The sequence below is a fragment of the Molossus molossus genome, unplaced genomic scaffold, assembly GCF_014108415.1.
Source record: "Molossus molossus isolate mMolMol1 unplaced genomic scaffold, mMolMol1.p scaffold_m16_p_6, whole genome shotgun sequence".
Taxonomy (NCBI): Eukaryota; Metazoa; Chordata; class Mammalia; order Chiroptera; family Molossidae; genus Molossus; species Molossus molossus.
In genome coordinates, this window is record NW_023425399.1 from 67,460,971 (window position 1) to 67,478,625 (window position 17,655).

General features: G+C 38.4%; 1 protein-coding gene across 4 annotated transcripts in view; it reads left to right on the forward strand.

The window, feature by feature from the left end:
- The window catches only part of EPB41L3 (erythrocyte membrane protein band 4.1 like 3), a 198,706-nt gene that overhangs the window by 158,332 nt on the left and 22,719 nt on the right, over nt 1–17,655 (forward strand). For all 4 annotated transcript variants that reach the window (XM_036244576.1, XM_036244580.1, XM_036244579.1 and 1 more), the window contains exons 8-12: nt 88–175; nt 5,035–5,187; nt 8,721–8,818; nt 9,505–9,680; nt 12,669–12,889. In XM_036244576.1, the coding sequence (XP_036100469.1) occupies nt 88–175; nt 5,035–5,187; nt 8,721–8,818; nt 9,505–9,680; nt 12,669–12,889 (736 nt within the window). The remainder of the gene's footprint in view (nt 1–87; nt 176–5,034; nt 5,188–8,720; nt 8,819–9,504; nt 9,681–12,668; nt 12,890–17,655) is intronic.

The following is a 17,655-nucleotide window of genomic DNA, read 5'->3' on the forward strand; positions in this document are numbered from 1 at the left end:
TTAGCTAGCAAGGGAGCTAAGTAGGAAATATTAGAGCCTGGCCAGGCAAAAGTGAAGCAACATTGTAACACTTTTTTGTCTTATCAGAGGGATGACGCCAGCAGAAGCCGAGATGCATTTCTTGGAAAATGCCAAAAAACTATCCATGTATGGGGTAGATTTACATCATGCCAAGGTATGTATTTTTTAACCCCCAAACTTTTTATTTAATATTATTTAATTCAAGTACTGTTATTGCTATAAGCTGGTGATTTTTGTTTCAGTACATGTAAACCAGAACCTTGGGGATTCAAATCTGTGTTTGCCCTTTAAGGCCTGCCCAGTGATAAAGCATATTTAGCTCTAATATTTTCCTGAGGAGTTGACGGTACATGGCTCAAACTCACATGCCTCGTGGTCTGAGCCTCTGCCTGCCTGTGACAGTTGGAAATGTATCTTCACACCACAAGCTCTGAGCTCACCCTGCCTTCCCTGTCTCACTTGTATCTCCCACTTTGGGCTGACATGTGTGTGCCCTTTGCTCCTGCCAAACCCTGTCTCTGCCCTTTGCCAGAATGTGCTCATTTTTGTTCGTACCTTCTCGCTCCTTTCTGTCTATGTGTTTAAACTTAGCTGATTGTCCAAGACCCAACTGTCATATCTATTATGTGTAAAGTGCTATTTATGGCCCTGTTGTGGTTACTCATCAGGTATTCAGTAAATTCATGTGAAATTTAAATAACTCCATCTACAAAGTTGAGGTATTCTGACAAATAACCAGTCCTCTGAAATAAGATTGTTATTTTTAAGTTCAACTAAAATTAACCACCCAAGCTAAGGATTGTCTGGTTGATGGGTGATTGGTGAAATGTTAAAGCTGTGTCTTGGCTCTGGTTCTTGGGAAGCAAGAAGCTGGAATTAGACTGTATGAGGGGGGAGGTTGTAAGGATGCATAGAGCAGCTTTTAGTCCATGTCATACTTTTTATAGAATTGTATTTTTCAGCAGTGAGAGAATGAGTGTTAGTCTGTTATTGGAACAGCTGTGAATGAAGTACTGCGGAAGTACAGGCAAACTTTATGAAAACTGTTATCATCAAAACATAAGAAATGTGTTAGGATCTTAGGGATGGATTCTGGTACTTAAGCAGTGTTAAAAGATCAGTGTTTGAAGTTCAGGGGCAGTTTATTCTGATTTGGGCTGACAAGGTAACTGCTCCAGTTATGGGAATATGCCTTTACTTCTAATACACAGAGTAGTTACCAATTTCATAGTCTGGGACTCACAAGAACATACAGGTTACAGGCTTCTAGTCAAGCTACTATCTTACACAGTCAAGTTTGGGGCCAAGAAATGAAGTTTCAGCTAACTCTGTTCAGGCAAACAGCTCAGCAACCCTGAGGTCCCATGGGAGGGAAATCTATGATCTGTAGGTTCTATTGATGCTCCCTGGATGGTGTTTGGACCAGAAAATAGTGGCCATTAAGTGAATGCAGGTTTGACTGGTTATGTTTGTGATCATTTTGTGCATCACACAGAATAAGCACTTCCAACGGCTGAAGGCCCGAGCACCAACTAGCATAATCTCTGAGACTTGGCTGGGGCTTATCCCAGGGATGGGCTGGTGCATTATGCCAGGGTCTTTGACATTTGTGTATAATTAGAACAGCAGGTGTAGCTCTATTTACTTGCCAGTTTATTATATTTTTTTTTACTTACTTTACAGTCAGAGAACAAAGGTGTTTGTATTTTATGCCAGATATAAGGCAGGATGAGAATTTAAAAAGAAAATAAGGACACACATACACTATTTTCTCTTAGAGTTTTTCCTTAGGTGACTAAAAGATAAGGAAACAAGAAGGAAATGAAGATGGCCTAAAAATTTGAGTGAATCGAGAGCTAATTTTGAATTGCACATGATGAGTCACTTACTGCCCAGGAAAAACAAATAGATGAAAGATTAGGGCATGCTTTTAGGAAAGTACAACTCAGGATATATCAGTGTTTCCATCACTTAACATTGCTATCACTACTGAATTAAAATAGATAGCTGCAATAACATGATTTGAATTTATGCCAATTGAAAAAGAAAGAATTAAGGGAGTGCAAATGCAGCCTGTTATAGTATTTTATCTGAGTATTAAGTATAACATAATTTGGTTATGGACTCTATTTTCTCATGCAGCCACACTCTATCATTTTAAGAAGGAAATTTACTGAATTAAATTAGAGCTAATTTCCGGTCATAACTGAGATGCCTTTCTTCTATGGATGGTATAAAAGACCCTGAGCTTTAGGACCTATTTAGAAATTCTGAATTGCTATCTTGAACTCCACAGCTCTGTATAAAATACCATATTAGATGGAGTTCCCTTGTTTTGGAAACCTTTTTCTAAATGCTTTGTTTTCTCTCTTGGGAAGACTGTCTCTGCTTGTTTGTCATCTAATGTCAGTCTGAATAGGCTCTGTGAGAGTCATTTATTTCATACAAGATTCTAAAAGGTAGATATAAGTCCATATTGAATATCCCATGGACCAAGTGATAATGAAGGATGGCAAAGTTTAAACAGTGATTTTTAAAATTTTTTATCCTCACCTGAGGACATTTTTTCATTTTTTGTTCAGATAGAGTGGGAGGGCCAGGGACAAACCACAACCGAGGTACGTGCCCTTAGCGGTAACCCAACCTGGGTCTCCCTGGACCACAGGTCGACGCTCTAACTGGTGAGCCAAACTGGCCAGGGCTAAACAGTGATTTTAAATTAAGGGAATAGCATGCACATTTATTTTAATTACAATAGACTGAGACTATCCAGGTCTTCCTTCAGTACCCCCTGATAAAGGGAGCATTAAATGTGTTCACTGGCGGGCAAACACACATGTCTCCAAGAGAGAATGCCAATAGAGCTTTCACCATAAAAGACGTACCAAACTAACCTTAATACTATGGGCTGTGGCCAAACACTTGAGAGAGAAAAAAGTGTCTTTCTTTTTTTTTTTGCTTTGTGATTAATAAAATGAAGACCACCATCCAATTTAAAACTTACTGATACTTTCTTTCCTCATTTGCCAAACATAAAATGGCTTGACACATGCTAGGTAGGCACTGTCCTGACTGTGTGGCTACAAAGATTAGAGCTCTTGCTCTCATCCAGCTGCAGTCATGAGGAGGAGGAAGGTGGTGAGAGTTTATTGCAGTACCGATTGTGCACACAGAAAGATATGGGGCACAAAGAAGTTCCCGTTGGGGAGGGCACAGGAGAAAAGTAAAGGAGCAAAGGAGCCTTCCCGATCTTCCCAGTGAAAGGATTCTGTTTTCTTTCAAAGACACTAAAGAGTGATTTAAAAATAGATAAAATAATGAAAAATGTTTTAAATGTTCTTTCCATCTTTAGTTCAAAGGCATATTTTCTGAACTTTATGTTCTTTATCAAAAAGAAAGGAAATCAAAGAGCAGTTACTCAAATGGTCCTCCCTCATGCCTATATTTCTGCTCATGGCATAAGGTGGTCACCTCTGAACTGTCATGTGGCAGACGAGCTGGTTCTAAAGGACCAGCAATGCCAGCTACTCCTCAGCACCAGGTTATAGCTCTTTATATCGCTCTTTCAAAGTCGAGCCCATGGTAAGTGGCAGGCAGTTTCTGGTCTTAGAGTTCTCCTCAGATCTTATTATGTTGTAATATCCTGCCATCAAGTATTTTCATTCTTGTAACTTCCTACCTAATGGAATGATATATTTCAAAGGTAAACTGTTTTATTTTAAAGCAATTATAAACTTATATTTTCCAGAGATGGACTAAATTTTTTTATTCTGGAAATATTAATCTTGTACCTTTCACTGACAGGCTTTAGGAAGTAAATTTCAACAATAGGATGAGTCAGAATCTCTTTTATGGATTCTGCTATTTTCCTCTCCCATCTTTGCTCGTGCCACAGAGTGACTCAGCTGGGGACAGCCCTGCTGATGAAGGTGACAAACGCCCCCAGCTTTGCCTCCTATGTACCCCCTGCTTCCAACAGCTAGTGAGAGCAGGGAGATGGGATGGAGCCTATGCCTCACACACAGTCCTGCCTCTGTCCTTAGTTTGTACCCCACTCAAGGCCACTGCAGATGTTCATTCTACACTAATTTGACCTGAATACATTTATGGTGCATATATTATACTTTGTCTCCCAAACATGACATAACATCTCTGAAGACCTCTGGGACCTTTGGGCATCACACATCCCTAGGAAATGACCTAAATATATAGCAAAGCAAATTGCAAATGTAGCATGATCCCACTTTTGTTATAAAAGATTGTTCACATATATAAAATATACCTTTATTTATGTGACTTATATTGTTAAGTGTGATTACCACTGGGCAGTGTGTGCATGTGTGTTGGGGGGCCTGTTGGAGACGTACAGTTCATACGTAAGGGAAAAAAACTATTATATATTTAAATTTTACTCTACAATAATGGTATATAAGAAAGACTGAGGTTCTTTTAAAAGTAACGAACTCTAAAATACTCATAAGAAAGGATAGTGCCCCTCTCTTAGTATACATATTCATTAAGAGTGCCACTTCTGGAACCAGGCTGCCTGCATTCAACTGGGACAGATACATAACCTCTCTATGCCTCAGTTTTCTCGTCTGTGAAATGGGAATAATAATAGCATCTATCCCAAAATATCCTAGTGAATATTAAAAGAGTTATATATATAAAGTGTTAGGGCAGTGCTTGGCACTCCATAACTGAGAACTGTGGCCATTATTTCTGTTATTGACACTTTCACCGGTTGGCCTTCTTTATGTGCAGTGTTTCTGTTGTAAGTCTAAGAAACCTGGGTGAGCAGATTTCACTCTAACAAATCTCCATAGTAATATCTTCATTACAAGGCTATTATTGAGTGGTAATGTTTTTAAAATGGCTGCAGTATTTTTCTTATTTAAATTAGAGCTACAGGTAGTCAATTATAGGTTCTGTCATGGAGGCTTAAATATTGTACCCAGCTATAAGTGGAAACAAATGAGATATAGATCCTCTGTTCTTGCTGCTATTTTCCAGGATTCTGAAGGAGTAGAAATTATGTTAGGAGTTTGTGCGAGTGGCCTGTTAATATATCGCGACCGACTGCGGATAAATAGATTTGCCTGGCCTAAGGTTCTAAAAATTTCATACAAACGGAACAACTTTTACATCAAGATCCGCCCAGGAGAGGTAAGTAGACCCCCACATTTGCACATACATTGGGGAAAAAAGGTACCCAATAGCAAACAAAAATTTTAATTACCTGCTCACAAGTTCTCAGGACATGGTTGGTGAGTTATGTCTAAATGCCTGAGAGAATTTATTGTAGGTTTATCCAATAAACAGGAAGAAATAAAATGTTCTTTTTTTTTTTATTAGTTTATTTCCATTTTTCCCATGGCATACATTAATTGAAAGGGTTGTTTTGACATATTTTAATGTAAAATCCAGATTCCTGAATAATGTTTTGTATATTTCAAGCTGTGGAATAAAAGAAGGTCTTAGTCATTAAACCTCTGCAAATAAAGGATAGATTTCTTTCTACCTGTTCTGTTGTCTCTATGCTATCTTTCTCTGTCCTCCAAATCTGATAGCATCCTTAAGTGAATAGCTTAGAGATAATGTGCATTGATGTACAAGAAAGATTAGAATGAGGGACACAGAATGTAAATTATGTAAATGTTCCACAGCCTAATATATTTTCACCTTTTTTACTCAAATCAGAGAGGCTAATGAAACAGTCAAAATTGTTAACTAATCCTTATTTCTTGGACAATAGCATCTGTGATTGACTTATATTTGTCTCCTCCTTAGTGGTTTGTTCATAATAGGTAGTAAATATCTGCTCTATCTGCCTAATAGATAATATATATCTCCATCTCTGATCAATATGATTGATATAATGGAGGCAAAGCCCTAAAATTGCATCTCATTTATGTCTCTGAACATTGTCTGGCATAATATAGAATTATCTCCTGTCTTCAAAATCAGCCTACCCATGAGTGGAAAGTACAATTAAAATATCAGACTACAAAGCAAGCAATCATTTTTAGTGTAAATATAAGGTCATATTTGTCTATGAAGATTGAAATAATCTGTAAGCCTTTCATGCAAATACCCAAATTGCAGTAATTATAAAAATATGTCCTAAAGTTTGCATGTTAAATTTATAACTGATATATATATAGATATATTTATATAAATATATTTATATAAATATATTTATATTTTTATATCTATATATATATCAGTTATAAATTTAACATTTGTATATATTTGTATTTATTAAACATTTATTAAGCAAGCATCTCATATTGCTAGGGACCATCCATGTCGGGCATTGGAAATAGAAAGATCAATATGATCTTGTCCTTAAGGGACTTTATGTTTAGCAGAGAAGCAGACTCACACACTGGAATTATGCCATGATAGAAACAGATGAGATAGTATCCCATGGACATGGAATGAACACAGTTGTGAGAGGCAGCAGGGAAAATTGGAGCAGTGCAGACAGCAGTGAGCCATGGAAGGTTTTAAATCAGGACGTGACATAACTAGATGAATACTTCAGAATGACAGATTTCTTAATAAAATTAAGCTACTTAGTAATGTGATGTGATAAGACCTAAACTAGAGCAGAAGCTCTGGGAATAGAATGGAAGGAGCAAATCTGAGACAGATTTCAGAGGCAGACAGTAGGTTTTGGAGACAGGATGGAGGAAGGATAAAAAGAGGAGACGGTCCAGGATAATCAGACGTTTTTGGCTTGCCCAAGAGAAGGCAATGGAAATGATATTTGAGACAAGAGAAAATAAGGGGGTAGATTTCAGAAACAAAGATTGAAATGCCTTTGGGAATTTTCAGGGGGTGATTCTTACACAGTAAGAAATATAGAGCTTGAAGAACGTCATCAACTGTATACATTTTAATCAGGGCCTTGGGCATGTAATAAATTATCCAAATAACAAGAGAAGATAAAAAGAAAAAAAAGAGGCCCTATAACAAAAAATGTGGGGGAGACCACTTTTTGAGAGAGAGGTAGGCCAAAGAGGAAACATAGGGAGATTAAGAATAATAGCTAGAGAAAAGTAAAAAGGGACAGAATCAGTCACAGGTGACAAGGAGATGAGACTAGGAGTGCATGGTTAACTGGTAGTGCCAAATGTTACAGAGAAAGTACAAATAAGAACTGAGAAAAGTGTCTCAGAGTTGACAGTCAGACCCTGTTGAGACATTGAAGAGTTGAGGAAGCAGTTAGGAGCACCTGGCAGGTTGCCGTAAGGTAAGGAGCGAAGTAGCCGAGGCTTCTTCAGACGTTTAGCAGTGAGGAGTGAGAAGACTCTGGCTCAGACAGAAGCTGGCTCAGGGAAAGTTGTTCCCTTTCTTTTTTTTACAAGCATATTTATAGGCTGAGAAGAATGAGTGAGAAGAAAGTACTGGTGGCATGAAGTCTCTGAAGAGGTTTCAAGAAATGAATACAAAGCACAAAGAGCTAGAAGACATTAAAAAGTGCAGGGGCCTCTATTATCCTTGAGAGAATCTTCCCATCTTCTTGCAGGAGCAAGTTGACTCTTATTTTTTAAAACCCTTGACCTTTGCATAATGTGTGGTACATATTAGATGAAGGATCAGTAAATGGGGGGTGGTTTAGTTAAGATCCATAGTACTTAGCTTTGTCATTTGATTGGGCCCATTGGACAGCAGTGATTTTCATGACCAGTATGCACATGAACTTCCAGAGTGAGTAAGAAATTGGGAAAGGCAACTGCAGGTAGAGTAATCTGTGATGTATTCCCAGTCTTCTCCCTAACCAGTCCCTCTCAACAAACAAGAAATAGAGGTCAAGCATAAGTATATCTTATATGCCATGCAAAGGAGCCCTCTCCTTGGTTCTTTGTCACATAAATTACTTTTACTATTGATTGTATCAGTAGTCAGGTTGTTTGTTTTGTGTTCTTTTGGAAACCCTTTACTGTTTAAGATGATTGCCCTCTGGTGGCTTGATGCATACTGTCCTTAGAAAATAAAAAAATTAATAAGTGTCTACAATAATATTAAAATAATTACTCAGGAAATCAGATATTTCACCTTAGAAAATCAAATGGCTGATAGAGTATTATCTGAACTATACATGCTGAGAAATATGAAAATGTATTCTCCCAATCTCTAATCTTATATATAATATTGAGAGATGGTAGCATTTAACATGATGATCCATTTTATAATGCACAAATAATATCAGCAATACCTGATACCAAGTCATCAAATACCTAGGATACATGCATATTTTCAGACCAAATATCAGGAGAAAATGTCATTCTGAGAATGCTATATACTGTAAACCTTTTGTTTATTTCTGTATCTTCCATTTGACGTCATGATGTCATGGAGAAACCATGAAAATTAGGCTTAAAACTGAGATCCAGACAAATTGATCCCTGGAAGGAATCCAAATATTCTTTTTGCATTTACTTTTCATAAGGTCCACACTGGCACATGAAACATGTACTACATGCATAATGTGGTTGTCTGTATCTGCAGCATTTAAGAAGATTTTTTTTTTCTTTTTAATGAATGAATATGTATAGCATGAATTCTGCATATAGCAAATGATTGAGTAAAGAAAAAAATTATGGGTGGTATTATGATTTTTTAAATGATTTGCTTTTCTGTTATTTATTATTTTTATCTTGATTCTACTCTTCAATGTTTTTTAAATATAGTTTGAACAATTTGAAAGTACCATTGGGTTTAAACTGCCAAATCATCGAGCTGCCAAGCGTTTATGGAAAGTATGTGTTGAACACCATACATTTTTCAGGTAGGGAGAGATCATTTTACTTTTTTCCTAAGGAAAAATTAAAATTCCTGGAATCACTTATACTGAGAAAGGTTGTTGAGAAGAAGAATGTGGAAGCATATCCTTTCTGTTCCTTCAGGTTTGTTGTCACCAGATTTCTTAATAAGAAATCCTAAAAGAACTCTTAACTAAATATGAAGGGTTTTCCTTAATTTTTCTATATTTATCTATCCCATATCCTCTTTATTATTTTTACCGTCTTTTCATTCTTTTTATAGGATAGCCACTTCAAGTGTCCAATCCCTTTCTTACCTTCAAGTGTCTGATCCATTTCTTATTATTTCAATAATTTCTCAATAGCCTGGACTCCTTAGGGCCACCGGAGTTGTGTCTACACAATAACAAATCATCACTGTTCTTCATTACCATCACCTACTTAATTTGCTCTTGGGGTTTATAGAACCGTAAACTCTCCAGTGACATGAGATATTCAAGTTCACCAGTCCTACCCAACCCTCGTTTTGCTCATAGCCTCAATAGCATCCCTAGTTGATTTGTACTGTGTGAATTATTTTTTCTTATAAAATCAGGTTCATTTAATTGCATTAGTACACAGAGCATTTTACCTTTCCGAACAGAATGAAAAGTTAGCATTCTTATTATTTGATTTAATATTCTTTCTGTTGTTTTTTCTTTAATATCTTTAGATTGTTGTTACCAGAAGCACCTCCAAAGAAATTTCTCACCTTGGGTTCCAAGTTTCGTTATAGTGGCAGAACACAAGCCCAAACAAGGAGAGCCAGCGCACTGATAGATCGCCCAGCCCCTTACTTCGAACGCTCATCCAGCAAGCGTTACACCATGTCTCGAAGCTTGGATGGAGGTAGGCATCGCTCTTGTGGCTGCCCAACAGGATGAAGCCACCATGAGCATTCAATAAACATAGATCCTCTTGGATAGTGAGAAATGGAAAGCACTTACTTCTTGGTCTGTGGCTGAGTGGCCAGATTTAACCCCCATCCTCAAAAGCAAAAGTGCCTTTGTGAGTCTAATGTCTGTTACTATCGATTTATATAAAATTATCTAAAAGAATGGTTGGTGCTTAGGGAATGAAGAACATAGCTTTCTTAAGCTGGTACTCTGAATTTGGAGAAAGATTCTCATTCCATACATGGTAGTCACATACTCTATGAGTAATCTGGTTTCCTTGCCAACAGATCTTAAATGATTGTCAGGTTTGTCTTAGACCATTTGTTTCAGAAAAAAACAACTGTAAATTAAATGTATCTCTTTTTCTAAAAAAAAAATTTATAAATAAAATGTGACTTATCAGTCAGTACATAATGGCTTATAGAAAGGATGATATTCAAATAACAGCAAAGGGCTTTACGTTAAATCCTCCTGGTTAATATTAATTACTGCACCAGATGGACTGGGAGAGTATTACTGTGTAAATGTTATCTACTATTAAGTCAAATATATGAGTAAAACAGGGAGAGAATCACTTAAATACTATGTTTAAGGAGTGGCATAATCATGAGTTTTCAGTAGGTTTTGTTTTGTGGGACGGTTTTGTATTGTATCTGTAGTTACATGCAGATCTGCTTTCTGCTACCAGACATGGCAGCTAGAGGTGGTACTTAGCTCAGGAACCGAGCCATGGCCAGGCCCCGTCTTCTCACAGAGCACCGGGAGATGAGTTGTTTTATAGAAGACCTATCCTGTGCACATACACAGTTAGACGTTTCTGGCATGTGTACAATTTTAATAATAAGCACAAACATAAGTAAAAATAAGTAAACATTAAAAGTACCTGGGATCCCCTTCCTCCCTACCTTTCTGCCACGGCTTGCCACAGTTCATGATACCCCAGTGTTGTTGGTGGGGTGACAGACTCCCTGAACCCCTGATTAAAAAGACTATATTTTCCTAATGGATGATGTTATAAACAGTTTATAGAAGAAATGAAAATTGAGTTCTTAGTGCTATGTTATGTATGTTACTAGTGAAGTGGAAAGGACACTCACCTGGCGCAGGTAAATCCAGGCTGAAGTCCTGTTCCTCTACCTGGCAGTAGTTGGTGAATGATTTAAACTCTCCCTGTCTGGTTTTTATGCGTCAAGTTGGGAGTAAGGCCACCTCTGACAGGTTTGTTGTAAAACTGAATAAGACGTATATCAGAGCACTCCTGTTATAGATGTAATTATAATTATCTCAATAATTATATTGATAATTATCTTGATAGGCTTTTGTGAGGTAGACTAGGACTTTATTACCATTCTGTATCTCCTATGAGTTTCCTGTTTTCAGGATATCTAATAGAGCCATACTTTGGGAATAAAATGTTTATTAGGACTATTTCAGGTTGGATTAACGTGCTTACATATCCATGTTAACATTGAAGCTTTTCTTCCTCCTGTAGAGAATCTCTGTAAACTGTGTGTTCTATAAGTCAGTGTTGGAGGAGCTTTTGTAGATTCACACTTTTTTTCCTGAATACCATCCGCTGTGTTCAGTGATGTGTGCCCAAGGGAACACATGTGTTGTGACTTTTGTTTACCTCATGACCTTTTGTGTGATAATGATTGCTGAGAAGACAATTGTGAAATAAATGCACTAATATCATGCTGTCTTTTCCTCCCTGCCCAAAAGTGATGTTAGTATGTGTTGTCTCTACTCTTTGGGGTCCTGTCAGTTCTAATGTGTTTCTGTGCTGCTGAGCCGGGGGCCATGGCTGCATGTTGGCATATAAACTGCTTTTTGCAAGGTTGCATCTTCTGTAGAACAGCCCAACTGGCCCCTTAGGAAACTGTCTCATACGAGCTTTTTCATCAGTATAACGAGACATAAAATATCTTAGTGAAGGTATTTTAGTGAAATGATTTACTATTAAAAGGATTTCAGAAATATTTTCTTAACACTTATATAAATATGAAAGCAGATTACATTTTGCCTGTAATTAGCTACTGTGTATTGGAAAAGCAGCATTTATAAGTTTCTGAAATATTATATCTAAAACCTAAAATAATGAGTATCAATTTTTAAAAATTTAACTGAAATAAACATCTCTTTCACTAAGACATTTTAGCTGGGATGAAAGGCTGTATCTTATATCTCTTATGTTTGCATGCTTTGCCTTTGCCTGCATTTCATTAGCAATGTTTGTCTCATTTTTCCCAAACATTAGAGATGAACGAATATATGCATATCATGGTAGATATGTATGCATATCTTTTTAAAGTGCAGTAGAAATTAAAATATTTCTGTACTTCAGTTAATGGAATTTCCATCTGACTTTTATAATCTCTGCTAAGACGGTTAATTTTTTTATTACCCTTGTGGCTTGTATACTGTAGGAGACTTTTCAGCCGTTATTAATAATAACAGTTTTGTTTGTTTTTTTTATTTCAGTGCTCCTTGGTAAATGGCACTTCCAAAGATATGTTCAAAGTCAAGTGTACTAGATTATTTGTTTACTGAAAATATTATTAGTTTTGGAACTTGCCACTAAGTGTCTGGTGCTGGTACCCAGACAGTTACTGTGGGGTAACAGGCTCTGTGGCAGCTCAGCCTCCCGCCGTATACTCATATCCACCTGACATGCATCCTCACCATGGAGCCTGAGAGGGGATGAAACTGTTCTGGTGGCTTCAAGGGAGAAGCATTTGAAACAATTTGAAACACTAATGCAGATGACATAGAAAGTGGAGTCTAGGGTAGCACTTAGAAGAAGGTACCTGCAGCGCTGACTTGTCTTTTGAAGAAATCTGGTATTTTATAGGGGTATTTATAATGGGACAGTTAGTGGTATTCATCTGTCTTTGTACTTAACGATTTCAGACTTAATTTCTTCAATTGTATTTGCTTTTAGCATCAGTGAATGAGAACCATGAAATATACATGAAGGATTCTGTGTCTGCTGCAGAGGTTGGTACTGGCCAGTACACCACAACAAAGGGCATCTCTCAGACCAACTTGATCACCACTGTGACTCCGGAGAAAAAGGCCGAGGAGGAGCGTGATGAGGAAGAGGACAGACGGAAAAAGGCGGAGGAAGCCACTCCGGTCACAGCAGTACGGCACGAGGGAAAGGTACATCTCCCAGGCTGCCTCCTAGAGCTTGCTCAAACTTTAGACAACTGCTAAATAGTACTGAGAATATAAGTCAGGAATGTGTTAAGACTTAGGCTAATTCAGATTTCAGCTTAGTCATTTTTGTTGTTGTTAATCCTCACCTGAGGATATTTTTCTCATTGATTTTTAGAGAGAGTAGAGGTGGGGAGGGGGCTCAGAGTGGGGAGAGAGAGAGAATAAGAGAGAGAGAGAAATATTGATATGAGACACATTGACTGGCTGCCTCCCACGTGCACCCTGACTGGGGCTGGGATTGAACCTGCAACCCAGGTACGTGCCCTTGACCGGAAATTGAACCCACAACCCGTTGGTGCATAGGCGATGCTCTAACTACTGAGCAACACTAGCCAGAGCTTAAGTCACATTTATGGTCAAATTTAAATTATTCCTGTGTCAACATTTTTCCTCTGAAAGATTCCTTTTGAACTTTTTGAGCCTTTTTAATTTAACAACTGTTGTGCTACATTAGACTTTCAACAGCTGTCTTATCTGTATTTTTTAAAAGTACTTTTACTGGCCTATTACACTTTTCTATTTGGGCTCACATTCAGAGCTATCACTAAAGCTGTTTTCTTTGTTTCTGGCCCCATTCTCCTACCCAAGGAGTGTATATTTTTGTAGTATAATGACATTGCCATTCTTCTGACTGCAGGTAATTGAGTGACCATAGCCTGTGTATTTATAGTGTTTCTCCTTTCTTATTCTTGTGATTATAATCTATTCATCAAAGTAGTGACTGGGCATGTTTTGAAAAGTGATATTAAGGCAGAAGGTGGCAAGGGAACATGGAAAGTGAATTTGGCAGCAACTTCTCCAAGGTGTTTTTTCCATTAAATTTTGTAACTTCATTTTACCCAAAATTTAATTTTTTTAAAATGCGATGTTTATTTTTGGTGGTCCAGCACCATACAGCAACTTTTTAGAAAAATAAAAGTCAGAAGCCAAGCAGATAATCTACTTCTGGTTATGGGTTTTGTATGTAGCAGGGCGGCTCCGTGAAAGTCCAACAACATTGGGAGGTTTATACATAATAACAGCAGTGGGGGAAAAGTGTGCACAGTACAGAGTGGAAGGAAATAGCAGAATAAAAATGCTGTATAACTTACAGCTGTGTTAAAACCTGTGTAAATTTGATTCAAAAATATTATTTTGCACATAGGCTCTTCAGATATAGATTGATATGCAGGGACTCACTCCTTGGGACTCTATAGAAAAATACGCCTTTTGACAAGAATTTAACAGTGATAGCTAAAAGGGTATGCCAACAAAAACCTGTCATTGTTATAGTTATGGTAGGATATTCCAAATGACCCAGTGTGTCTCTTTTTTAGGATAAAATTATTTGCCAAACAGGATAGGTTATGACAGCAAAATTGTTAGGATCACTTGTGCTGTTAAAATGCACTTTGTTCTGAATTTTGTTTTTATACTCTTCCTTTCAGTTAAGTCAAGGCAGGTCTTAAATAGGACATGAAGAAAAGATAGTGTACCTGAACAGCAAATGTGTTCCATGATTTCTTAAAATCACCCATGCCAACATACGATTTTCATGGATGTGAAAATATGATTAAGTGGCGCATAGAAATGACTTAGTTTGCTCCAAAAACAGATCCAGGCAGTCTCACTTTATTTGATTTTAAATATCAGCAATTTGCTCACATATGACATAGCATGAAGCATTCGCTACTTTGTTCCATTTATGCCATTGGAAAATAAAATCGGCAGAGAAAACTAGAACTGTCATAGTCTGAGTCTCTGGGAAGCCAGCACTCTGACTCAGAAGGGCTGTGACCCAGACCGAGTGCTGAAGTAGGTGGTTGCCTGTCTTCATTTTCTAGTGCGAAGCTGTTTTTTAAGAACCACGTTAATAAGCAACAGGAAAGCTTACACCTTAATTTTTCTTCTTCTTCAAAACGTAACATAGAGGGTACTTATTTTTTAAAGAAAATGAAATGTATTACTAAAAATAGTTACTGAACAACAGTCCCTCTATTCCTTTGAGAGGAAGCGTGTTTCCCAGCTATGATCATCCCAGGTGAGTGGGTGGCCTTTGCCACTGCAGGAACAATAATCTACATGCAGAAGTCAGTTTATAATTTATACATTATTCTCAGTTGAATGAGATTTGAGCAGGGTCTTGTTTAAAACACAATGCTTAGTGTCACGTGAGTGTTAGGAAAAGACATACTTGTCTAATACTAAAAAGACAATTCTAAATTCTAATATATCCATGATATAATTTCATTTGTGCCTTTTCTTACCCCTTGTCCCTATAGTTACCAAGTCAGAATTAGATAGCCACCACAGAGGAGGTTAGGTCATTTCCATGCTGTCAGGTCACTGGGAAAAACATGAGTCTGTGTGCACGCGCGCGCGCACACACACACACACTCAGTGTCACAGAGAGCAGCAGAAGTCTAATTATCTTCAGGCTCTGTGTGACCTCGACTGAACTCCTGTGCTGCAGCAGCTTCAGCGCTTTGCCCAGGTCCTTTGGGGTACTTGCTTGCTTTCCTTCTTCCTGTCCTCACTTAGCAGCCCTCTGCCGCCTGCGGAGGAGACTCGTGGTGGCCTTTCAGATGCCAGGCCCAGAGGGGGCCTGAAGAGCCTCACTTTCCCACAGAAGCCGGAGCTCACTGGGACGCACCTTGTGGGGTTGCCTGCCTTTGTCATTCTCTTGAGAGCTCAAACCAGGGGAGTTCAACATACGTTTTAACTGCTAAGAAAAACGTGAAGACTGGGAAATTATATTTTTCTATAATTCATGGCCCACAAATAGATACTTGTTACCAGAAAACATATTGTTTTTGCTTGTTAGCTTGTTGAAACCACTAGGAGTTTAAGTTCTATTTACATCATAAATAAATGAGTCAAAATAAGACTTTTCAAAGGAACTTCAATTTTTTGTGGAGAGTCAGACTTCCTAAAATGCTAATTATTGAATTTACTAATTGGAACTGCTTGTCACATAGGAGTGGGGCCAGAAACTTTTTTATTTGGAAGCTCACCTGTTTTGCATGTAATTGACTAACCAGGGAAAGGTAATGCTACAGATTTCTTTTTACATAATCAAAATTTGCATTCATTTTTATTTTTAATCCATCTGAACCACAGTAACAGATCTGTTAGCTAGAGATCAGGAGAAGCTATTCAAAGTCTTGATTTTAAGTTTTCAGAGTTATATTTACTCTCAAAACCCTAAAACTTTCTAGAGTTGTTGATCTAAACAAGATGTTTTGAACATGTGAAGCATGTAGACTTTGAGATTGCCCCAGATACCTTCGTTCTGACCATTTGAAGAAACCCACCTCGGTTTGATGGTCTGGCGGGGAAACGGTAGCCATCCGTGGCAGCGTTGGCATGCAGCTTGAGTACTTTAAAATTCGTGAATAACCCTAGTGCTGAAATTCTTGTTTTACAATTTTATATTGATACCCATAAGAAAATTGACTAATTGCAGTTTTCTTTTTGTCCTTTTGCACCTCTGTTTGCTGCTTTCTGTCTCTCTCTGTCTCTTTCACATCAGTCACCTGGGCTTGGCACTGACTCATGTCCCCTGTCCCCCTCATCAGTCCATTGTCCCCCCACATCTCCCACAGAGCTCCGTAGGAGGTGTAAGGAGAATGACCACCAGCCTCCAGGTTTCAAACCCTCTAAAGACACCCTGCCCACGCCCAGAGAGCCCTCCATGGACTCTGACGGCAAAGGGAAGCCACACTTAGGGGACCAAGATGTGGCTTTTAGCTACAAACAGCAAACTGGCAGAGGGGCCACCCTGTTCTCCTTCTCCTTGCAGCTCCCTGAGTCATTCCCTTCTCTTCTAGATGACGATGGGTACCTCTCTTTTCCCAACCTGTCTGAAACCAACCTCCTCCCCCAGAGCTTGCAGCATTATCTCCCGATTCGCTCACCCTCCCTCGTACCCTGTTTCCTCTTCATCTTTTTCTTTCTGCTCTCCGCCTCCTTCTCAGTGCCATATGCCCTCACTCTCTCCTTCCCTCTGGCTATGTGCCTCTGCTACCTGGAGCCCAAGGCGGCCTCCTTGACTGCCTCACTAGACAATGACCCGAGTGACAGTTCAGAGGAAGAGGTGTGTACCTCGGCATAGAACACACTTCCCTGTCGTGGTTGGGGCTTTGGTCCGAAACAGTGTTAGATGGCTGCTGCGATAGTGGTCCTACTTTCAGAGCCTCATTTATTGTCTGTGCCAATCTGTGAAGAGATTTTGTGTGTTGGGGGAACAACCTAGCCCCAGGGTTAGGCACAACACCATGTGGATGTAGCAGTCTGAGCCCAGCCTGGAATCATTCTGCTACCCACTGAATTACACACGTGGTGAAGGATTCCACCAGAAGTCAATTCTAAATAACCTGGTAGCTGTGTAACAATCAGGGCTAAGTTAACGGTTTTGTTCAGTTACCATTTAATAAAGTAAATTACACACAGATAGATACATAACTTTCGTCTAGATTTAGGGAGTGTTACTAAAATGTACAGCTGATTTTCAAATAGAGTTTCATTCAACATCTTTTCCTTATAATGTTGATGAGATGCCATAGGAATTTGAATTTTGTTACATCAATTAGCCTATGGTAAAATTGGTTTCATTATACATCATTTCACTTAAAGTCACAGACCCTATCAACAATGTTAAGTGAGGACTTACTGTATCCTGATTTCATGATATGGTCTAGATCAGTGGTTTTCAACCTTTTCATCTCATG